At 43.1% G+C, this 25046-nt stretch overlaps 1 protein-coding gene across 10 annotated transcripts in view; it reads left to right on the forward strand.

Moving 5' to 3' along the window:
- The window catches only part of PDSS1 (decaprenyl diphosphate synthase subunit 1), a 43123-nt gene that overhangs the window by 10029 nt on the left and 8048 nt on the right, over positions 1-25046 (forward strand). For 8 of the 10 annotated variants that reach the window (XR_008299960.1, XR_003425265.2, XM_027073683.2 and 5 more), the window contains 5 exons: positions 8363-8504; positions 11584-11695; positions 11795-11904; positions 23330-23410; positions 23514-23627. Coding sequence is in view for 7 of the 10 variants with exons in the window: in XM_027073683.2 (XP_026929484.1) it covers positions 8363-8504; positions 11584-11695; positions 11795-11904; positions 23330-23410; positions 23514-23627 (559 nt within the window). In the remaining 3 variants the exon portion in view is untranslated. Of the gene's footprint in view, positions 1-8362; positions 8505-11583; positions 11696-11794; positions 11909-23329; positions 23411-23513; positions 23628-25046 lie in introns of those variants that run through there. The other 2 variants (XR_003425268.2, XM_027073685.2) reach the window with 2 other exon arrangements.

Raw genomic sequence — 25046 nt, forward strand, 5'->3', positions numbered from 1 at the left:
AGTGTCTGGCATTGGAGTGGGAGTCACAGTGATGGCATGCATTCAAGTCGTATACCACAGTATCCAGCATCTTGAGAATATTTGCTTCATAAAAGCCCTTTTGAATCAGGCTCATCATTAGCTAAATATCCAGCTGTGCTTACAGCAGACAGATGTGTGGGAGTCGGGGAGCTTCTGGAGACCTGGGCCATTTCTGGCTCTGCTTGCTGAGAAAGACCTAGAACAACATTGACAAAAGGTAGCTGTAGATTCAGGGGCGGGAGCCACAGAGCTTGTTTGCAGCCAGCACTGCCAGAGACGTTCCCAAGCCCCAGTAGCACTAGAACCCATTCCAGTACTTCATCTGCTTGTTTGCCAGTGATGGGAGAATTGAGAGATCCCTGCTTTGTTGTTTGACAACCCAAGTTTAGTGGCTTCTCTGTGGCTTATCAGATGTTATCTTCTTGTTTGTGAAATACGTATTACATAGGTAAGTAATAATCCTGGTGAGGGTTTTAGAAAACCGAATAGAGCAGATACCTAAGAAATAGCGAGGGGGAGGGATGCCTGGGTGGCTCAGTCTGTTATGCCTCCAACTCTTGATTTTTGCTCAGGTCCTAATCATATGGTTTGTTGGATTGAGCCCCGAATCGGGCTCTGCGCTGACAGTGCAAAACCTGCTTGGGATTCTCTCTCGCTCGCTCTCGCTCTCTGCCCCTCCCCCACTCATACATGCACTCTCTCTCTCTCAAAATAAATATTAAAAAAAAAATAGCAATGGGGATTTTAATTGATTTTTCTTTTTCCTTTATTAAGCTTTTCAGCTGTCCATTAAATATTCTTTGCTAGATTACTGAGACTTCTTAACCTGAGGTCTGTGGGTGTTATGGGGGTCTGTGAGTCCTTAGAATTGTACACAAAATTTTTTGTGTATTTCTATTTTTCGGGGGGAGGGTCTCTGAAGCTTATAATACATTCTCAAAAGGTAATATGGTTCTGAAGAGCTTAAGTCTCAATCTTTACATTTCTTGCCTGTATCCTAATAACTACAGTACCTGGGCTGGTAAAGTAGGAGTGCACACAACAGGTGATTCAGACTGAAAGGTCCAGAAAACAGCTGGGGTGCTTCTGAAATGTGCCACCTAGATCCTTCTTATTGAAGAACTCTTGCTTCAGTGAAGGACTCTGTGCTGACCAGGTCTCCTTGACAGAGAACATTCAATTCTCAGCCTCTTCAAGAATATGTTAGCTGCAGAAAATCCTCTTGCTGGAGGCCATGAACTTCTCAAGCCAGCCCACATTCAGGGATTGAAGGAGGTGAGGGGCCATTGTGGCTCCAGAGCATGCTACGGTTGGGCCTGCAATGCAGAAACTTCTCGCTCTACCCAGGCCTGTTTCCTCCTCTCCCCCTCCCACCTGTTGACACCCAGGGCACTCCTGGATAGACAGGCATCCTGTATTCTAAACTTCAGAGTCTGCTTCCCAGAGAACCCAGCCTGCCACAGAGCTCAGCAAACTAACTGTAGGTCAGGACTTACTTTATTAAAGAAATTAGATCAAAAATGATTTCTGCACAATCGCTCCACTCGCTGAATGCTGCAGCACAACTGTGGTGTCTCATCTTTCTCAAGCCAAACCCTCTGCTCAGCTGCCTCATTGAAGGGATCTATTCTTGTCATTGATCTTGGCACCATCCGTTCCTGTGTGGAAGTCTTCCGGCACTGGAAGTGGCTATTGCTGCTAGTGATTGGGGTCACAGGACTGCCCATATTATATTGGCCATGTGTGTATCTGCCTGGGGCATGTGTGTATCTGTCTTGATTGTGCAAATTGGGCACTCAAACAACTGAGTCATCCAGGCACCCCAGTTCACTTTCATTTTTAATGAGGGTTTTAAAGATACTGATTAGCGTGTAGATGTCTGTTGGCTTAAGGAGATAACTGCAAGTTGTGGCATCGTATTGTGAAAAATTTGTAGTTGTACTTGCTGGTTGTTCAGATTCCGAATCGGGGTTCGATTTAGTCTTTACAAAACAGTCTTTACAAAATACTGTCTCTTCAGCTTAAAAAAAAAAAATAGCAACTGTTTAAAGGTTTGTGTCCATATTGTGTGTCATCTAGCCAGCTTTCAATTATATATGGTAGGGAATTTCTGACATTTAAAAATACTGCTTTAAAAAGATAAATATATGGAAGCAGCAGCGCATGAGGTGCTCAGAAGTATTGAAAATGTTCAGTTATAAAATGGACTGTTAACAAGAATTAATAAAAAGCAACAGAAATTTTTTTAATGTTTATTATTATTGAGAGAGAGAGAGAGCATGCGCACGTGCCAGTGGGGAAGAGGTAGGGGCAGAGAGAAGAGGACAGAGGATCCCAAGTGGGCTCTGTGCTGACAGCAGCAAACCCAGTGTGGGGCTCGAACTCAGCGAACCATGAGATCATGACCTGAGCCAAAGTCAGATGCTCAACCAACTGAAGCACCAAGGCGTCCCGTTACAGAATTTTTTTTTTTTTTTTAAAGGATCTTAAGGGGCCCCTGGGTGGCTCAGTCGGTTGAGCATCTGACTCTTGATTTCAGCTCAGATCATGATCCCAGGGTCGTGGGATTCGGCCCGGCGTCAGGCTCCTTGCTGAGCGTGAAGCCTGCTTAAGATTCTCTCTCTCCCTCTGTCCCTCTTCCCCCGCTCTCTCTACAATTAAAAAAAAAAAAAAAAAAGATAAAACAAAAACGATCTTAAAGTAGAGTCTATAATAAAGGACACCTACTGAGATGGAGAAGATTTTGATAACCAGACGGTCATCCATTTCGTTGGTTAGGTCAAGCTCAAGTATAAGGAGAACATTAGTGAGAGCAAGAGGCCTATAGGGCTTTTAAACACATGTGCACCCTCTTCTGGCGCCTCCTACACCAGGATGATTTCATCACTGAAGGAATCAACTATGCTTGGATTCGCTGTGCCCAGTCTGAAAAAAAACCAAGTGCTGAGTAAATTCAGTAGCACCCAGAATCTGTTGCCTAGATAAGTTGTTGGTCTAAGACATCATCATGGTGGGTTGCTCCAAAGATCCCGAAACTTCTGCAGTGCTTCTTCGGTGGCAAGAAAATAAACAGCATGAACCCTGCATCATCTGTGATGCAGCTTTGCAGGCATCTGTTCTCTCTGGAGGTAAATATCAGGAGCAGCTGCTCTTGGATGTCAATTCTGTTCTCTTGATGTCAGAACTACTGACTTTATGACTCCTGATCAAGCTTAAAACTGTGTTCTCAACCAAGAGAAATAGAGTCCATTGAGTCTGGTGTGCTTGTTTGGGTTTATGAAGGTGGATAGCCAGTGACCTCCTAATTCAGGTATCCCTCCTGCACTCTGCTGTTCTTTAGGTGGAAAGTACCTTTGGTGTTCATGCCAATAGCATCCTCAACATGCCTGTAAGGAATACAGGAAAAGGAAACAAGATTGCAGAGGCCAGAGACAGAGGCCAGGAAACAGAAAGATGACACCAAGCATGAAAAGCAGAGAGTGAGAGATGGTCAGAAACCCTGTGGTCCTGCTCATTCTACCTGAATGTCTCTGTGGAAGATGAGACACTTCAGTGTAGTATCACTTACGAGGACAAAAGCAGATTTTAGACAGGTGCAGTGAAAGGTAATTTGAAGAATTTGATCCCTGACAAGGAAATGTTTGAGCACCAGCAAAAGAGGCTAGTGAAAGTAAGAAACCATTAGGCTGGGGGTGCCTGGGTGGCCTAGTTAGTTAAGCTTCTGACTTCTGCTCAGGTCATGATTTCACGATTTGTGGGTTCAAGCCCCGTCACAGGCTCTGTGCTGACAGCTCAGAGCCTGGAGCCTGTTTCAGATTCTGTGTCTCCCTCTCTCTATGCCCCTCTCCTGCTCGTGCTCCGTCTCTCTGTCCCTCAAAAATAAAATAAACATTAAAATTTTTTTTTAATAAAAAATAAACCGTTAGGCTGAAAAATGGCCTCACCGAAGGTATACACATCCTCATCCTTGGAGCCTGTGTTACGTCATGTAGCAAGAAAGGGTCTTTGCAGAAGGGATTTAGTTAAGAATCTTGAAATGGGGACATTATCCAGGATTATCTGATGAGTCTTACGTGCAGTCACATGTCTCCCTATACGAGGAAAGCAGAGGGAGGTTGATGCACACAGAAGAGAGGGCCGTGTGAAGGTAGAGCAGAGAGATTTTGAAGATTGAAGTCCCAGGGCCATAAGCCAAAGTCTGCAGACAGCTGCCCGTGGCTGGAAGGGGTGGAGGGGTGCTCCGTGGAACTGTGTTCTGGCCTCCAGTACTATGAGAGAGTTTCTGTTGATTTAAACCACCAAGTTTGGGGGTGCCTAGCTGACTCGGTTAAGTGTCCTCCTCTTGGTTTCGGCTCAGGTCATGATTTCACAGTTCGTGAGTTCCAGCCCCGCATCTGGCTCTGTGCTGGCAGTGCAGAGCCTGCTTGAGATTCTCTCTCTCGCTCTCTGCCCCTCCCGTGCGCACTCTCTCTCTTAAAATAAATAAACTTTAAAAAAAAAAAAAAAACACACCCAAGTTTGTGGTAATGTGTCACAGCAGCCACAGGAAACTAACACAGGCCCCATCATTACATCATGTCACATCAGCTCAGGGAGGGGCCCAGACGGGCTTCCCTCTCCTTCTGGAGGTGCCTCTTCTGCGTCCACCAGTTCTGACACGAGCAGACCAGAGGTAAAGCAGGACACATCCCACAGTCTTCATAGGCAAAGGACTCCAGCTTATAGCAAGTCAGTTCAGTGACAGAGAAAGAGAAAATCTTACCTGAGTCTATATGGATATATTGTTCAGCATGCTGAAAACTTGAATATGTGTGTTTTCATCAGGTAACTAGGAAATGCAGTTTGCCTCCTGAAGAATTTGATAGCAAAGGACTCTGCTTGCATTTTAAGTAGTGAGTTTTTTCAGACCAAACTAAAAAAGCATCCAGTCATGTCCTTTCAAATTCATAATGATGCAGAGTATAAGAGGGAAGAGAGGTCATCCTCCGTGATTTTGCATGTGAGCCGGTGAGCCATTCTGCTCTCTGAAGGGACTTGAGGAGTAATTAGCTGCTCCCTGTCCCCCTGCCCCCCTGCCAAGTTCCAGGTCATGTTTAGGAGAGAGTGGCCTCTTGTTTCAGAGGCAATGCAGCAGTGGGCCACCAAAGGCAGAGTTTTTACCAAAAACCCTTTCTCTAGGAAAGCTTCCATTTGTGGCTTGTGGTAAATCAAATAAATACCTGATAGAACAGCATTTTTCAAATTTTGTGCATCAGAATCTCCTGACATGCTTTTTCCAAATACAGATTCCTGAGCCCCATTGTCAGATTTTGACTCCTCAGTCTGCGTTTTCAAGAGTATGGATTCTGACATGGTGGACGAGGGTTATATATTTAAGAAACACTAAGCTTGTCAGAGTTCTAACAAGCAAAGGGAAACACTTACTTTTAGAATTGTTAGACAAAAAGAACATTTTATAATAGAAATAGAGCCTTCTGTATAAAATACCACTTGAGAGTTCTGGTTTTTATACAGCTTCTGTAGAGTTGGGAGTAGAAACTTCTATATATCTGCTTTTAAAGTGGAATCACATTTACTATTTAAATTTGCTACCCTCATTCATTCTGAACCAAAGTAATCAATTGACAAGGTTTGAATTTCTGTTTAGAGACAGTTTTCCCACACTGAGGGTTTACTTATAATTTAAGATTTCACTTTATGTATTAGTGTGAATAGGAAAAAACCATTTTATTTAAATCACATGTAAACTGAGTCAAGCGTACATGGGGGTGGGGCGTGTCATTTTATGACTCCATCTATTTTTGTCTGCACTTGAACTATTCCATTATAAAAAATGTTGCTTTAAATCTAATGAAGGGGAAAAAAACAAATATCCCAACGGGCTTGCTGAATCATCGCATACTCCGCCATGTGTGAAGTATGGGGGACACAGCCAGCTTTCAGACCAAGGGGCTCCTTTTCTCAGGCTGTCTTGCCAGTCTGGCTTTTCTCAGCACCTCTCCCAGAAGCCAGGAGAATGTGTCAGCTGTCATGGTAAGAAGTGGAAATGGTGCCCAGCTTTCTGAAGGCATGACTCAGTTTGGTACTTTGGAGCTTTCATCTTACAGATAGTGTGAGAGTTTTCTGTAATCTGTAAATTTTGGTTCCAGCCATTATGCTGTGCTATGGACAGGCAGTGGCAGTATTTTCTGGATATAAGCTGGCACACATTAAAACTTAGTTGTGTAGGAAAAAGGACATCAAATACAATTAGAGAACATCTCAGGGGTACCTGAGGGTGGCTGTTGTTTATGTGTCTGACTCTTGATTTCAAGCTTCAGGCTCTGCACTCAGAGTGCACTCTGCACTCTGAGTGCAGAGCCTGCTTGGGATTCTCTGTCTCCCTCTCTCTGCCCCTCCCCTGCTTGCTCACGGTCTCAAAAATAAATAAACATTTTTTTAAAAAAAGCATCTGAAATAATGTCTATTCTGCATATGGGCTGTGTCACAATACCAAACAACGTTCTAACAAAGAATCCTGATTACAGTCAGTAATTTAGCCACGTAAAATGGCCTTTCTGTATACATGTAGTCGTTGACATTTCAAAATATTTTAAGACACCTTTGTCTTTAATATCTTGAAATTACAAAACTCCAGTGTGTCAGTGAGCACTGCCATTTCATCACAACTCCCCAGCAGGAACACCTCTGTCTGCCGACAGAGTTTATGATAATGGAGGCGGTGCCCAGCTTAGGAAAGCATAAGGAAGGCTAGAGGCCCTCACAGTTGTTTTTCAAGGTAAGTTCTACCAACTAGTAGGAAGTGTGTATTAGACCAAAATGCCATGGTGAAAATATCTGAAAGATGGCCTTTATACAAAACACCTGTGAATGTCTACCCCTTTTCCTGTACATTTGAACTCAAGGTAGGGTCCGGTACATTCACCTAAAAGATATTTAAGGTCCACGCCTCCTACCGTAGCGCCTGTGAGCAGTGTCTCATCAAGGGTTTCACAACAAGCTCTTTGAAGCCATTGGAACCTTTGTTTTCTCATTTACGGTCCTGTTAGAACCGGTCTCCACCCCGTGTTGCTTTACTTCTCCCGCCTTGAAAGACCGTGGTGTGATCCGGAAGTATTTAGAACTGTTACGATTGTGGCAGGTTAATAAATAATGCGCTGCACTTGGCAATTGATTTCTGGGCTAAAAGCAGTTGGAAGGGTCTGAGGTTTAATTCTGAAATCTTAGCTGAGAGTTGCTGGCAAAGCACCCTATTTTAAAATTATATTTAAAGCAAGATCAGAAGGTACTCTTCAGGCTGACTTAGTGTCTGTAGTTAAATACCCGCATCTTTAATGTACTTGGGCCTCATTTTCCATAGCTTTCTGCTAAAAGTGAGGCTCTAGAATAGGCACTATCTTTTGCAGATGTTCAGCCTAGATTATTTTTTTTAAAGAAAAAGTTCTGTTTCAACATCCTTCTCTCTTTTCCCCCCTGAAGAGATAACGTGATGACATTTTGAAAAGTAAGAAGCTATTGAATAAGTGAAACATTTCGTTACCATGCATTTAAGTCAGGCATATGTTTTCGGTTTCAGATAATTCAGTTGGTTATTTCCCGAATTTGATTTTCTCAAAATTCAGCTTTTAAAAATTCCCATAGATGATGATTGTGATAATGATGATGATTAAAAAGGGGCACATTCCCTTTGAACTCTAAAACTCATAGCCATGTATCTTCTTGACAATGCTTATCCTGTATATTGTGTTAAAGCTGGGAAAGAAAAGTTTCCATTTCTAATGCCAGGGTGAAGTATGAATTGGAAGACCGTTTCGACAAAAATTCTATCTGGGTGCTTGAGGTCTTCTTCCTAAACATTTCATTTAAGACAATATTAAAAGCTTTAAACATACTGATCGTTGGTTCTTTAGAATACTTTTTCAGAGTGCTTCTTAACCTGTCTCCCCTCCCCCCCAAGCCCCCAAATCTCCTTATAACCTAATCACAATTGACGAGCTTCCCCAGACGCCCAAGACCACGATTCTTGGGCCTACAGCTGATTCTTCAGCCTCATGGCCAGACTTCTGAGATGTTTAAACTTTTTTGTTGTTAATCATACAAACAAATTCTGCTTCTGAATGTGCTGTCTATAAAGTATAGCCTCGGCAGGGTAGCTCACACATTTTTAAAATGTTCTCCAAATGGTAGAAATGGCTTTGTAGGGAAGCCAAAGTGTTTATACAGTTTCTCTTAGAGAAATAAAGCTCTTTATCCTAGATCGGATGTCCAGTTTTCACAAGATGATTGCTGAGAAGGTTATAGGCAGCGGCTCTGTTAAAAAGCATTGCTTTCTGTTAATTAGAGACGTGCAAGCAGACCAGCGCTCCATAGCCTTAATTGCAGAAATGATCCACACTGCTAGTCTGGTACACGACGATGTCATTGACGATGCAAGTTCTCGGAGAGGAAAACACACAGTTAATAAGATCTGGGGTGAAAAGAAGGTACGGTGTTTTAGTTTCCTTTCAATCTTCTTACCCAACCACACACTCTTTGGGTTGCATTTATTTTTTAGATTTGTCTTATTAAAAAGTAAAGTATGCTTCCTCACATGCGGCCTTCCAAATTTCAAAATAGAATTCATGTCTGTGTACGGACATTTGCTAATAGAGAAAACCATAGAAAGCTGAACTTAGTATTTCTGGTTATTCATAGTTTTACATAGAATTTCTTTTGGTTATTGACAAAGAGATTTTTGTTGTTATCCAAAAAGCATGTTTCATGAGCACTCATACATTTTACTTCTGGGCTCAGAGTACCCAGATTCAGTTTGATTCTTTATCTATTGACTGCCATGTACAAGAGTGTCATGACAAGTGACTAAGTAAAGCTAAAATATATGTGTGTGAATATTATATTGTTTTAAATATAGGTACGTAGAAAGATATATACACACACACTGTGAAAATTCTACCTTTTGTAGGGGCTGTATAATTGAGTTTGGTTCATACATGTATATTTTAAAGCATATTTCCATAGTATTTTATCAGCATCTCTTGAAGGGGTATATAAGATGGGGACTTGTGCTTAAAGGTGTTTAAATCATGTTTGAAGAATGGGAATGAAGCTGCACAAATGAACATGAAGACGTATAGGCCTTTCGTGTGATGCGGGCAGCCCCCTCCACACGCACCTCCGTGGCCGCCCTGCCTGTTTGAAGCACACATAAAACATTAGTGTGAACGAGGTCTCCCTTGGCTCGCCTTCCCCTCCCTCACACATTAATTTTTCTTCCCCTCACATATTTGTAGTACCTGGTTACCTCCTATTTTCTAATTGCCCTATGAAAAAGAAGAAACATATATTAATTGTTATCTTCACGTGCTGGTTTTGCTTTCTTGTACATGACTTTGCTGTGTAATCGAGTCCTGAGATCTCATTTATAAATCTTTTATTTCAAACTTTAAATTGAAAGGTCTTGTGTCCTATGGGCAGAATTCCATACATCAGAATGTTGTTTTTAAAAAAAGGGGGGGGTTGGGGCGCCTGGGTGGCGCAGTCGGTTAAGCGTCCGACTTCAGCCAGGTCACGATCTCGCGGTCCGTGAGTTCGAGCCCCGCGTCAGGTTCTGGGCTGATGGCTCGGAGTCTGGAGCCTGTTTCCGATTCTGTGTCTCCCTCTCTCTCTGCCCCTCCCCCGTTCATGCTCTGTCTCTCTCTCTCTGTCCCAAAAATAAATAAACGTTGAAAAAAAAAATTTTTTTTTTAAAAAGGGGGGGATGGGGGGGAGTGCAGTTTCATTTTGGAGAGGTCATGGGTACATTTATGACATGTCCCTGAGTCAACTGTTCTCAGGGCCTGTCCCTAAAGCCTTAGTTAAGAGAACAAATCCTGGGGGCACCTGGGTGGTTCAGTAGGTTATACATCTGACTTTGGCTCACGTCATGATCTCACGGCTTGTGAGTTCGAGCCCCACGTCGGGCTCTGCTGACAGCTCGGAGCCTGGAGCCTGCTTCAGATTCTATGTCTCCTCTCCCTCTCCCCTTCTCCCATTCGCACTCAGTGTCTCTCTCTCTCAAAAATAAACATAAAAATTAAAAAAAAAACACCACTACCAACAACAAATTCGGGCCTTCTCCCTGCCTAGTTAGTCCCCGCTGTGATCATCTCTGCTGTTGGGGGCCTCTTTCAGCCTGTGACTTGCCTGCCTGCAAGCCTCCTCCCCTTTACCACCTCTTAGCCAAAAGTACTGTGTGTCCATTGAAAGTCCATTCACACAGCACCTGCTCCAGGAGCCCATAGTACCCTACCTGGGTTCCAGCCCTTCTTTCCTTTAACCCCTCAGCCAGCATTCCCCAGTGCCCAGTCTGGAGACTTTACTTTCACAGGCTGGAACCTTCTGGCCTCTGGGATCCCCAGGGCCAGGAGAGGAAAGACGTAAAAGCCTAGAGATCCTGAGCCCTCCAGCTGCAAATGATGTACGGGTGGCCGAGGGATAGACATATATGTGCACGTATATGTCATAATGTATATGATGACTTTGTTAATGTATATGTGTATGTTGAGATCCCTTGTACAGTATGTTCTATAAAATGATAAATAGGTAAACATACTGAACATAATTTTAGGTACCAGAGAAAAGACAATAAAAACTTAAAATGTGGTTATGTTGAAAATTCTATGAATTAAAATGTCTATGAGATCAACCATTTATAACTATAACATAAAATGTAGGCATATTTTTAAATATGAAAATGAGTATGTTTAATTACAGCCTGTAATTCAGTTATATATAATTTTTAATAAGCTACAAATACAGTATGGGCATCTACTCCCACTCTAAAGAAGATTGGAAAAAATATTGATTATCTAGTGTTCACTACAAAAAATTTTATCTAAGAATGAGGAGCAGTGTAATACAGTGCAAAGAGCATTGAACTTGGAGCCAGGATTCCCTGGTTTGGTTTTCATTGAGAAAAATGCCAGGCGCTGGGGTGTGCCAAGTGCTGGCTGAGATCATTCCCAGCCCGTGCCCTCAAGGAGTTGGTAGATAGGGAATCAGTAGTTGAAGAAAAATGAGAAGACTGCAGTATGCACGGGGTGCTGTTCTCATGCAGATCCAAGTGGACTTCCTAGAAGTGTCCTCTGTGTTAATTGTGCAGAGGAGTCAGCTCAGTGAAGAAGGGGAAGGACTTTCTGAGTAGAAGAAATGATAGGTGCACAGACACAACAGCACAGTGTGAGCAAAGAGCAAGTGTCCAGCACGGCCAGTCTGAGGACAACTGTACCCTGGTGGGGCCCAGGGATGAAGCGAGAGAGTTTGACCCTGTCCATCTCCACGCATCCACTTCCTCAGCTCTGATTGGAGAGCCTGGGTAACCTCTGGGAACTGATCCCATTCCCACTATGTGCCGAATCTGTAACTGACGATTGCAGAGTCCTACTGAGGAAGAGGTAGGGGAAGACTCACGGCCAAGATGAACCCTCCCTCCCTTTCTGTATTTATCTTCTGAGGAGCCAGCTTCATTGTTGGCTCCACTGCTCCGATCCTTTTCTCTGAGTTGTTTTCTTTTTTCTTTTCTAGGCTGTTCTCGCTGGTGATCTAATTCTTTCTGCAGCATCTATAGCTCTGGCACGGATCGGAAATACAACTGTCATATCTATTTTAACCCAAGTTATTGAAGATTTGGTGCGTGGTAGGTTAATTCTGACGCTGCTGCTTTTTTAATTCAGTCTCAGTAGAGTTATCCAGGCAATCAAACCGTATCGCAAATTACCCCTTTCTTTCTTTATAGGCGAGTTTCTTCAGCTAGGGTCAAAAGAAAATGAGAACGAGAGATTCGCACACTACCTTGAAAAGACCTTCAAGAAGACTGCCAGTCTGATAGCCAACAGTTGTAAAGCAGTATGTACGTTCTGTCTTTGTTCATGTTTAAAAAAAAAATGCCTCAGCTCTTTCTTGAGAGCTAATTTTCCTGGGAAACATTTCACTGGAGAACCTTAAAATAGTAACCAGAATCCCAAGAGGTCATTGAGAGAATTACATCCCCAAACAGTGGGATCTTCTGCTGTGGGTTTCATGTTCACTGTCTTCTTTTGCTGTGCATGCATTCACTCTTCATCCTTCCCCACCAAGAACAGAATCAGAATAAGCTATCTTCACCCAGTTTACTCTCCAGACTGTTTAACATGTTGAAAAACTTGTTGTGATTAGTGGAATAATGTCTTTCATGGTTGTTGTCCCATATACCATTTCTGACATATTAGCCTTAAAAAGTTACAAAGTGCTATGTTTGAGGGGAGGGGGGTGGGTGTGCAGAGGAAGAGAGAGAGAATCTTAAGCAGGCTCCTAGCTCGAAGCCTGACGCAGGGTTCGGTCTCACGACCCTGGAATCGTGACCTGAGCCAAAATCAAGAATTGGGCACTTCTGCCCAAGAAAAAATACCTGTTAGATTGTCCTAGTTTTCTTTGTTCTTTATTAGGAGTAGTAGATCCTCTAATCTTTGGGGAATGAACTATAAACAAGCCATTTTTCTTTGGTCTGTAAATCGAGTGTGCACCATAACTTTTCTCTCCCTTGATTTCCCTCCCTGGCCTTCCCTCTGGTCTTCTTGTTTTTATGTTTTATTTTTCCCATTCTGAGAGGCATGGGTCCAGCTTTTCATTGGCTTGGATTTACTGCCACTTTTATTTTTATTTATTTTTATTTTTTAATTTACATCCAAGTTAGCATATGTACAACAATAATGATTTCAGGAGTAGATTCCAGTGATTCATCCCCAACAAGTGTCTTCCTTAATACCTTACCCATTTAACCCATCCCCCCCACCCACAATCCCTCCAGCAACCCTGAGTTTGTTCTCTGTATTTAAAAGTTTCTTATGTTTTTCCCCCTCCCAGTTTTTATTTTAGTTTTGCTTCCCTTCCCTTATGTTGATCTGTTTTGCATCTTAAATTCCTCATGTGAGTAAAGTCATATATTTGTCTTTCTCTGACTAATTTCGCTTAGCATAATACCTCCAGTTCTATCCACGTAGTTGCAAATGGCAAGATTTCATTTCTTTTTCATCGCTGAGTAGTATTCCACTGTATGTATGTATGTATGTATGTATGTATGTATGTATGTATGTCACATCTTCTTTATCCATTCATCCATCAGTGGACATTTGGGCTCTTTCCATACTTTGGCTATTATCGATATCACTGCTATAAACATCACGGTGCATGTGCCCCTTTGAATCAGCACACCTGTATCCCTTGGGTAAATGCCTAGTAGTGCAATTGCTGCGTCGTAGGGTAGTTCTATTTTTAATTTTTTGAGGAACCTCCATACTGTTTTCCAGAGTGGCTGCACCAGTTTGCCTTCCCACCAGCAGTGCAAAAGGGTTCCTCCTCTCTGCATCCTTGCCAACATCTTTTGTTGCCTGAGTTATTTATTTTTAGCCATTCTGACAGGTGTGAGGTGGTATCTCATTGTGGTTTTAATTTGCATTTCCCTGATGATGAGTTATGTTGGGCATTTTTTCATGTGTCTGTTTTCCATCTGGATGTCTTCTTTGGAGAAGTAGCTATTCATATCTTTTGCCCTTTTCTTCACTGGATTATTTGTTTTTTGGGTGTTGAGTTTGACAAGTTCTTTATAGATTTTGGATACTAACCCTTTATCTGATACGTCATTTGCAAATCTTCTCCTATTCCGTTGATTGCCTTTTAGTTTTGCTGATTGTTTCCTTCTCTGTGCAGAAGCTTTTTATTTTGATGAGGTCCCAGTAGTTAGTTTTTGCTTTTGTTTCCCTTGCTTCCAGAGACCATGTTGAGTAAGAAGTTGCTGTGGGTAAGGTCAAAGAGGTTTTTGCCTGCTTTCTCCTCGAGGATTTTGATGGCTTCCTGTCTTACGTTTAGGTCTTTCACCCATTTAGCGTTTATTTTTGTGTATGGTGTAAGAAAGTGGTCCAGGTTCATTCTTCTGCATGTCGCTGTCCAGTTTTCCCAGCACCATTTGCTGAAGAGCACTCTTCTTTTTTTTAAAGCCAGTATTCTTGGGGCACCTGGGTGGCTCAGGCGATTGAGCATCCAAGTGCGACTCAGGGCATGGTCTCACAGTTCATGAGTTCAAGCCCTGCATTAGGCCTTGCTGCTGTCAGCGCAGAACCCACTTCAGATCCTCTGTCCTCCCCCTCTCTGTCCCTCCCCTGCTCACACTCTCTCAAAAAAAAAAAGTATTGTCCTTATACAACATGTGGTATTTGGTTCTAGCCCCTAAATGTGAGCCAGTTCTCTTCATAGGATTACTCATCTAACCATACCTCCATAACCAATGTGGCAGAGATGAAACCTGGCAAGTAGGTTGCGATCAAAGCAGCAACAGAGGGAGACCTTCAGGGGACAGATGGACATTGCTGCCATGATGCTCTCTCAACATTCCTGCAGTTAAAGAGCACTTTTCCTCAGGTCTCTTCAGTGAAAAAGGCCCCTTGCCAATAGTGTCTCCATTCTGAAAAGCGTCAAGAAATGGATAATTGTGAATCCTAAAAGAATGCAGACATTTTCTTCCTAAAAACACAAAATTGAAACACTAAGAAATGTGAATTATGTAGAACATGCTGGCCATGACTTCAGCCATTTTTGTCTTTAGTGAAAGAGCCAATATTTTTTGCAAAGAATTGCCTGTGTGGTTTTTTAAAAAGAGAGATGGCTGGGGCATCTGGGTGGCTCAGTTGGTTGAGCATCTGGCTCTTGATTTCAGCTCAGGTCATGATCTCACAGTTCGTGAGTTTGAGCCCTGCATCAGGCTCTGCGCTGGCAGCATGGAGCCTGCTTAGGATTCTCTCTCTCTGACCCTCCCCAGCTCATGCACTCTCTCACTTTCTCAAATGAATAAATAACTTTTTTTTTTTTTTAAATAAAAAGAGAGTTGGCTGAAAATATGGTAGACGTTAGAATGCCAAATAAAAGAATCACTCATTTTAAAAGCGTGCCATAAAGTTGCTACATAAACCCTTCATTGATCATCATACCTTTGATGGTCAAAATCTCCATGAAGATGGAGAGCCAACTTCATAAGGCACACTAAGGCGTTAAGTGAAGCTTGCAGATGATCAAACCCTACGAAGGGCCAAGGACATGGACCCAAGGCACCAAGGAAAGCCTTGATCATGGTGTGGTCACAATGCTCTGCTTAGGAAGCCAGAGACGTTATAGCACACATATTCATTATAAATTGCACTTCGTTCTTCACAGATTAGCAAGTAAACAGTGGACATGTGTATTAACATGGCTCGACCCTTTTTTAAAATGAAATGGTACGGGGCGCCTGGGTGGCGCAGTCGGTTAAGCGTCCGACTTCAGCCAGGTCACGATCTTGCGGTCCGTGAGTTCGAGCCCCGCATCAGGCTCTGGGCTGATGGCTCAGAGCCTGGAGCCTGTGTCCGATTCTGTGTCTCCCTCTGTCTCTGCTCCTCCCCCGTTCATGCTCTGTCTCTGTCCCAAAAATAAATAAACGTTGAAAATAAAATGAAATGAAATGGTTCGTGCTGTCCACTAGGAGGCATTCCGGCATCATCCCACAACTACTCACTTTTTATATGATTTATTCCTATACTCCAGAGCTGTTAGAATAATAAGGCAAAATCATAGTGTGAGCGCTCTAAATAAAAGCTTCTATATTTAAGTGCCTATGGGTAGAAATATTCCAGGGGTGTTGCATATTCAAAATGGCTATTTTTATGTACTCCTGGTATTTAAAATGCAAAGACATTTGGGCTCCAAAAGTTCATGCAAACCAAACCAGAAGTGCCAAAAAGAGGAAATACAGAGAATTTAAACATCAGAATTATTGTGGATTAATAGAATCCTAAGATGTTATGGGAATTTGAAGGAAATTTAGCAGCTTATAATTTATCCTGTTAACTTTAATCACTCATTGTTATTTTTTAGTAGAAATAGTATAAAAACTAAGAGAGGGTTGTCTAAGATTGGTGTGTTTTGTTTTGTTTTGTTTTGTTTTAAATAAGGATTATATTTTCCTTTCTTCCTTTCCTCTCTTGTCCTGTCCTGTCTTTCTATGTCTGTCTTTCTTGTAGACTCCATGCTTAATGTGGGGCTTGAACTCATGATCAAGGGTCATGATCTAGGCTTTGACCCCTAGATCAAGAGTCCCATGCTCCATTGACTGAACTAGCCAGGAACCCCTCTAGGATTATTTTATGACACTGATTGATAGGAAAATGGAGGTAATATTTTTAAATGAAAGGTTACTTATTTGTGTCCTAGTCATATAGAATACACTCGAGCTTACCAGTGGAGGCCATGATTTGTTCCCCAGAAAAATCTCACGGGAATGAGATCTGAGAGGTCCAGTGGCCCGTCCAGTGTTATTCAGTCAGACATGGCTGAGCTGGGATTGGAACCCAGAACTGGGTATGATAATCCTGCATTCGTTTGTTTTTCTTTTCTTTTCTTTTCTTTTTTTCCAAATTTGTATACTCTCCAGTGCTGCATGAGGCCTGGAATCAATGGGCTGTCTTCCTGTTACTTTATTTCCAAAGCCACAGGATTCTGTTTTGTGGGTTGTATTTGCAGAACAGTGTCTTTTGGTACAAAATTCTTGTCTAATCTACACATAGACCTTATTCCTATTTTGCCAGCTGTCATAATATTGTAATAAGGAAAGGGGAGGGGTGCCTGGGTGGCTCAGTCGGTTAAGCCTCCGACTTCGGCTCAGGTCATGATCTCACAGTTCGTGAGTTTGAGCCCCGCGTCGGGCTCTGTGCTGACAGCTGAGAGTGGAGCCTGCTTCAGATTCTGTGTCTCCCTCTCTCTGCCCCTCCCCCATGTGTGCTCTGTCTGCGTCTCTCAAAAATGAATAAATGTAAAAAAAAAAAAAAAAAAAAATTATTAAAAAAAAGGGGAAAACTTTTTCTGGTCCAGGATCCAGTCCAGGATCTCTTGTTGCATTTAACTGTCATAAGTCTTTGATGTCTCAGTGCACAACAAGTTCCTCAGTCCATCTTTGCTCTTATATTACCTTGATTTTTTTTTAAGTTTATTTATTTATTTTGAGAGGGAGAGAGAGAAAGAGATAGCTCAAGTGAGCATATGCAGGGGAGGGGCAGAGAGAGGGGGAGAGAATCTCAAGCAGGCTTCACTATGTCAGCCTAGAGGCTGACACAGTGCTCAGTCTCATAAACCACAAGATCATGACCTAAGCTGAGACCAAGAGTTGGACACTTAACTGAGCCACCGAGACGCCCCCATTACCTTGATTTTTTAATGTGTCATTGAGCCTTTCAAGTTGGATCTGTCTGCTGCTTTGCAAACTTAGATACTGGTTATGCATTTTGCACAGGAAAACAACAAAAAGGATGCCACCTGCTCAGTTCGTCACGTCAGGGGCCATGTGACGCCCTTTTGTGCGGTTACTGGTGATGTTCACTTTGATCACTTGATTGCAGTAGTAACTGCCAGGTTACTTCATTTTCAGGTTACTATTTTTCCCTATCTGGGGAGGGATTATGAGATTATGTAAATCTGCTTATCAAACTCTCTCTGGTTTTCGCATCTATTTGTGATTCTTTCCTCAGACACTTATTACCACAATGGCTGCCAAGTCACTGTTTTGTGAATTCTGTCATTCCTTCAACATCTTGCTTCTACCATAGAAGGGTATTTGATTTAAGGACTATCTTATCTCTGTGAACTCTTGGATTCTTATTCTGTGGATTATAACCCTTTACTGTTATTTATCTGAATGCTGAATTATCCCATATTTGGCCAGTGGGGAAGGCCTTTTAACCTGGCTTCTGTGTCCTTTTAATCTAACCCCATCATTCTTTTAGCACTTACTTAATTTCTTTATTTTTTAGAGAGATTGCAAGTGGTGGGGGGGGGGGGGGGAGAAAATGGATGAGAATCCCAAGCAGGCTCCATTCTCAGTGTGGAGCCAGACACGGGGCTCGAGCCCAGAACTTGCAATCGCGACCTGAGCTAAAATCACGAGTCAGACGCTCAACTGACTGAGTTACCCAGGTGCCCCAACACTTCATTAATTTCTGGCAGAAGACGTTCCAGGTTCATCTTGTCCTTCCCAACACTAGGATTCATAATTTCTCCAAAGAGCCCTGTTCTTTTGTTGGAGAATGGTATTTAGAAACCAAGATCTCTCCACTAGGTATCATTGGGCCCTCCAATGATAGTAGACAGAAATAGGAAATTTTTATATATATATATATATATATGTACATGGGTATGTTTATGTCTTGATCTTTTTATTTCCCATCTATGTGTATCCAAACAGTGATGTATCATATTGTTGGCTCATTCCACAGAATTCATGATTTATCTAGCATTCTGTCCTTCCATACAGTTGACCTTTGAACAACATAGGTTAGAACAGCACAGATCCTTATATGCGGGTTATCTTTTTTCTTTTTAATAAATACAGTATAGTACTATGAAAGTAGTTTCTCCTTATGATTTTTTAAAGAACATTTTCTATAGCTTTATTGTAAGGATGTAGTATATAATACGTATACAGAGTATGTGTTAATCGAATGTGTCATCAGTGAGGTTTCTGGTCAACAGTGGGCTATTAATAGTTAAGTTTCAGGGGAGTCAAAAATTATATGCAGATTGTCACCTGCACAGGACGTGGAGGGGTGTCAGCACCCCTGACCCCCATGTTGCTCAGAGGTCGACTGTATTTGTAGCTCCTTTCCCCAAGAATGAGAAGCTTGACTCCCCTTCTCCACAATATATTTATTTGCTCAGTCCCCTAGAATATACCAAAGGGGTTTAAAAATTGGTAACTCCTATCTCTGTAAAAAATAAAAACCTAGTAGTTCAGTATTTGTTTATAGTTCCTTTTTGTCTTTAGCCTGAGGATAATATAATCAAAAATCTGTGTTCGAAGTTACCTCTTTTCAGTGTGGTTATATTATTATTTGAAATATAAGCTAGATTATTTTTTACTCCATTTTAGAGGTCCCCTCCCATTCTTAACTGATTTTGTTTTTGCGGGGGTTGGAGGCTGTTGGTGTGGTTTTGAGTGTATGAAATGTTAACCTAGCTCCTTAAGTCAGAAGTGTATACAGACTGGTACTTGCCCACCATTCCCAGTGTCCCGCCCCCTCCTCATCCTTTCCACCCACCCTATGAGTGACCAGTCTCTTTGCTTCTGCTTCCTCCTTCCTGTGTTTCTTTTTACACAGATGAACAGCCCCACATGCATGTTGTTTCCCCTTCTTTCTTGCAAGGAAAAGTAGGATGCTGTGCTACCTTTTCTGTGTCTGTCTGACCTTTGCACCTTGCTTTCTTCAATTAACAGTGTATCAGGGATATCATCCCATGCTGCTCTGTAGAATCTTCCTCTCATTGTATTGTATTGTATTGTATTGAGAGAGGGAGAGAGAATTTTAAGCAGGCTCCACACGCGGCACAGAGCCTGAGGCGGGCTCCATCTCATGACCATAAGATCATGGCCTGAGCCAAAATCAAGAGTTAGACTCTCAACCAGCTGAGCCACCCAGGAGCCCGTCTTCCTCATTTTTTAAACAGCTGCTTCGTATCCTATCGAGTGGATATACCGTGGTTTTCTCAGCCACTCCTATATATGGGTGTTTAGGCTTCTAGTAGTTTACAGTTACAAATAATACTATAGTGCCTAACCTTATGCAAATATGTTTTTTATTTTTATTTTTTAACGTTTCTTTATTCTTGAGAGAGAGACGAGAGCGCGCGCAAGCCCAAGGGCATGAGTGGGGGAGGTGCAGAGGTGGGGGGAGACACAGAATCTGAAGCAAGCTCCAGGCTCCAAGCTGTCAGCACAGAGCCCAATGCGGGGCTCCAACTCGTGAACTGCGAGATCATGACCTGAGCTGAATTTGGACGCTTAACCAACTGAGCCACTCAGGCGCTCCAGTGTTTTTGAATTGTTAGCAGTGTACCTTCTGGGTGTATTTGAAGGTAGTCGTGTGTGTGGTTCTTGCCCCACCATGTTTCCCTCCATAAGGACTGTACTCTCAGATGTTCTCACCACCAGGGTATGTGAGCTTCTTGCCTGTTTGCCCATAGCCTCGCTCACTGAATGTGTTGTAAGGCTTTTCAGTTTTTGCCAGTTTGATAGATGAGAAAATGTTATTGCAGTGGGGTTTTAATTTGCATTTCTCCCTTCTAAGTGAACTTGAACATTTCAGGTGCTTAAGGGCCACTTTTATATCTTCAGTTTTTGTTATTTGCCAGTGTCTTTTGCCCATCTTCTAACGTGTTTGGTCCCCCCACGCCCCTAGTTTTAAAGAGCTCTTTACAGGGGCGTCTGGGCAGCCGAGTGCGTTGAGCATCTACCTCTTGATTTCCGTTCAGGTCATGATCTCTGCACTAGCAGCCTGGAGCCTACTTGGGATTCTCTCTCTCTTCCTCCCTCTCTGCCCCTCCCTTGCTGTCTCTCTCTCTCAAAATAAATATACTTTAAAACAAAACAAAAAAGAGCTCTTTATATAGTAAGAATATTAGCACTTTATCTATGATATTATGTTGCATATATTCTCCCCCAGTATTTTTAGTTGGTTTTTGACATGACAACACCCATTTCGATATTTTGTATGTAAGAATGGAGCTCCAATAATCTCCACCATTTTTTTAATAAAGAAGACACGAGGCATCTGTGTGTCTTCAGGATAGATGTCTTAACTTCCTTGGTGACACAGAGATGCTTGATGAACACCAAGTGCTGGTCCCTGCAATGCAGCCTGTGCTCCCCAGCCTCTCTGAGACCAGGCTCATGAGAACGTTCTGAGACCTTCCTCCTCTTCCCCCAGAAGAGCCACACGCGTACAGCAGGACCTGCTGTGGGCCTGCTTCCAACAGAAAGGTTAGCCAGGCTCCACTTTCTTTTCCCCTGTCATTCCTCATCCTCCACCCACATCTGGAAAGATAAGAGGCACCTCTCCCCTGACGCTGAGCACAAGAAGCGCTTGTGTCCTGTCCGCACACCTCCTCTGTGCTTTTTGTGTTGCACGGCTTGTGACTTCTCCACCTGCATGGGGCGGATCCAGGCGATCCTTACCCAGCGTGGGGGAGCGGGATTCTCTGGGCACTGAGGAACGGTCTTTGCACCCCAGGCGTGGAAATCTGGGCAGAAATGTCCCTTCCCCGCCTATGAAGCAGAAGCTGCCCACTAAGTATCACTCATTTCTGTGGTAGCATGTGAGCTGCGGGCGGTGTGCCCAGACCACACAGCTTTCTGCTTCCTCAGGCACATGATTTGACTTCTTTGGGCTTCTGTTTTGCGCCCCTTGGAAGCAGTGTAATAAAGTGATTAAGAGAATGGTCTCTGGAATCCGACTCTTGGGTTCAAATTCTCATTCCACCGTTTCCCAGCCCTGTAACATCTGGTGCTCTCTGTGCCTCCAGGCCTGGCCCGTAAGTGAGTTAATACACGAAAAATCTCAGAATAGCTCCTGGCATATGATGAGGGCTTGGTAATTGTTCGCTCTTATCATCATCAACCACAAAAGAAATGCTTCTGGGACACTGTGCACCTTAACTAAGATAATGTAAAGTGCTCATCATATGTACTCCATAAATTTTAATCCAGTGAGTTTAGAAATAGAAGAGAGTTTTTAAATATCTCTTACTTTTCAGGAAGAAAGCTGGCATTTCTGTGCTGTTTTGTGTTGAAGTAACAGCATGAACAGGCTCGCTCTCTGAGTTATTTCTGCCTGGAAAGGGGGTGTCATTGTGTTCTGAGCTCAGCACATCCTCGGCTGCCCAGATCTTACCACACTTACTCTTTCGGCCAAGTTGATGGCTATCTTGACTCTTGTCAAAATTTCTAAATCGTCTCCCAGCTGGTGTCATAGATTCTTTAGTTTGGTTGAAAAGAGGAATCTCTTCCTGTACGTGGATCCGTGCCTGTCAGTCGTCAGGTCTGTGCCGTTGAAAGCGGTTGTGAGTTTGTTATTCATTCAAGTGGCCACCTGACCTTTCATTACAGGCAAATTTGTATCAAGGACCTGCAGCCAAACATTAACGCAGTCACAGACTTCATTAAGTCATCAAAAACATTCTCAGGGCTAAGAGAATGTTGCCCAGATTGTATGATCTGGCTTTAATTAGCCTCGGAGCATGGACACTACCCAGCTCCTGTTCCTGCACCTAGGAGAAGGGGAGGAGGAGGATAATTAACAACAGCAAACATCTAGTGTTATGGCCAGATGCCCAGCACTCTGCTGAGGTTTAAAAGCAGCATCGCGTGTATTCCTCACAGCAGCCCTATGAGCTAAGTGCTTTTGATCTTGCGTTTTACAGATGAGGAAACTGAAGCCCAGAAATACCAAGTAATACGCTAAGCTCACGTGGTAATACGTGGCGTATTTACACGCCCCTGGCAGGCTAACCGCAGAGTCTGCACCACTGGGCTACACAGATGCCTGAGCAAAGAGGGTGCCGACCAGAGGGTCACGAAGGACAGGATCCTTCATCATCAGTGACCCACCTCGGGAAGGAGACCGCACCTCGTCTGCCTTTCTCATGGAGTCAGTGTAGACATTTCCTCTCCGGTGGAGTAGACCTCATTCCTGTTCCCTCCTTTCGGTTTTTACCCAGTCTTTGTTTTCTGGAAATGTGGCAGGGTCTGCTTAGCAGAGCAGTGGGAAAGGCACTCAAGTGCCAGAGCCAGCTAGTTTTTTTTTGAGTTTTAAAAAGTGCTTAGAAGTCTTACTTCTCCTCCACTGAAAAAGAAAGGAAAAAAAAAGTTTCCATGTAGTTAATTACTTCTTGCAAGAGAAATACAGGAGCAGTAGGACCATGAAGACCCTTGAGAATGAGAAAACAGGATGTCAGAAGCGCGAGGTCTGAGGCTGTTTCACACATGTGAGGAAATAGCTGCATTTGAGAAATAAGTGAAATCACCAAAAATTTAGTATTAAAAGAAACTACAAATGAGGAAATACATATATAGCAACATCATGTGTGATTGGATCAGACTAGCTAGCCCTAAAATAAGGTCTACATCAATAGAAAAATAAAAATAAAGCCAACATTTAGGCCAGGTTTAGCACCGAGTGCCGGAAGCAGTGGGAAAGATGACTTATCCTGGGAAAGGGGTGGAAGGTGGTTTCCTTAAAATCTGAAAAACCCGTCTGAAGCTGACATCCTTTTATTAAAACACCAGTATCGTATGCATGTTTGATCTCCCTCTGCTGCAGTATCTCCTGACCAGCCTCACTGCCTCTCATTTGAGGGACCGGATGGATGCATCTGTGCACACAGACTGGGGCTGCCCGGCTCGGGCCTGCCAGCAGCTTATTTCAGAATTCTCTCTCTGCTTCAGGTCTCTGTCCTCGGATGCCCTGATCCAGCGGTGCATGAGATTGCCTATCAATACGGGAAAAACGTGGGAATAGCCTTTCAGGTTGGTCTGCTGCTTTTTAAGAACGTGGCCTGTTGGCACAGTGGGAGGGGCAGCCGCGATGCGGGATATGGTGCTCTAGATGCCCCTCTTTCCCTTCCACCAGCTAATAGACGACGTGTTGGACTTCACCTCGTGTTCTGACCGGATGGGCAAACCAACGTCGGCAGATCTGAAGCTTGGGTTAGCCACCGGCCCTGTCCTGTTCGCTTGCCAACAGGTAGGTTTTCCAAACTCCCTTGGACACACTGCTTTGTCTGCTCCAGGCACAGCTGATGAGAAGGTATGGGGTAAGCATTTAGGTAAGCTGATAGGGGAGATATGGGAAAGCATTCAGGTAAGAGACCTGGACCTAGATTTGATCCTGGCCCTGGGGCTGAGATGTTGGGACCAGCCATTTTACTTCTAAGCTTTATCTGTGAATAAAACTTGAAACGGAAGAGATTACAACTTTCCCCTCAGGGTCGTACTGAGGATTAACTGAGAAAATGCTCGGAAGTACCTCGTAAATTAAATGCTGTATGTATTTAAGGTAGCATTACGATTATTTCCATATATTTTAGGCACTGACAAGGTGAATGGTTTCCGCATCTTGATTATAGGACTGGATTTGGGATGTGCCTCAGAGCCCCTTAAAAAGGCACTGGAATGGCCTCCCAGCATAAGAAATTCTGCAGTTCTAGAAGTTTAATGGGAATGTTTGCTGCTCTCAGAGGGCCTTGGCCATTGCCTCAAAATGTCAAGAACATTTACAAGGACAACTAGAACCACATAGTTCTTTCTTTCTCCAGATTGAGGGACTGTCAATTAAGGAAGTAAGTAAAAGCTGCCTTCATATTCCCCTTCACGTGGATGAAAAAGCTTAGGAAGCTTCAGAGATGCTGCAGGGACTGGCGAGGCAGACATTTATTTCCAGAGCCTGCTCTGGAGGCCGGCCACATGGCTGTGGCTGGGCCAAGTGTGGTTTGAAGTGAGTGGGACATTGGCTGGCATTTGGACATCTTTTTAATAGATTGTAACTTTGCAGCATATTTAATCCGGTATTTAGCAAAGCAATAAGATGTTCATCACCAGTCCATGAAATGAAGAATTATTAGCTCTTTGGTCTAAAATTTTAGTAACTTTTAGTTTTTGAGAGATTTGCCTGTATTCTTTCTCACAATTTACAGAGATAAACTAGGTCTTCCGTAGAACTCAGGGATTCTGTTTTGACATTATTGAAACCAGTGACCTTGCTTTTGATCAATTTCCCACCCAGGGAAGGAGAGATCATCTTTTGTCCACTGTCTAGCAGAGCCATAACCAGGGTAATTCTCCTTTAGGGGAATCTAGCAGCTGGTGGGGGTGAAGGGGCGGGGTGGACCAGGTGATCTTGGCCAACGCTAGTGGACATCAGTCAACTGAGGAATGAAGTACCCACTCACCCACCCAAAAGGAGATGTTGAAGCCCTTTGTGGAAATAGCAGTCCTCACTACCAGGCTCTGTCCTCTCAGAATTTTGAGGCAGAGGTGAGAAGAGAACGACGTGTTATAGATGGGTTCTTTCTCCTCATGAGACTAACTTGCCAGCCCAAAACTCAATAATGTTAATACATGTGCTAAGTTCCGACAAAATTTATAAAATCCTCTTGTATACATT

The sequence above is a fragment of the Acinonyx jubatus genome, chromosome B4 (genome assembly GCF_027475565.1).
Source record: "Acinonyx jubatus isolate Ajub_Pintada_27869175 chromosome B4, VMU_Ajub_asm_v1.0, whole genome shotgun sequence".
NCBI lineage: Eukaryota > Metazoa > Chordata > Mammalia > Carnivora > Felidae > Acinonyx > Acinonyx jubatus.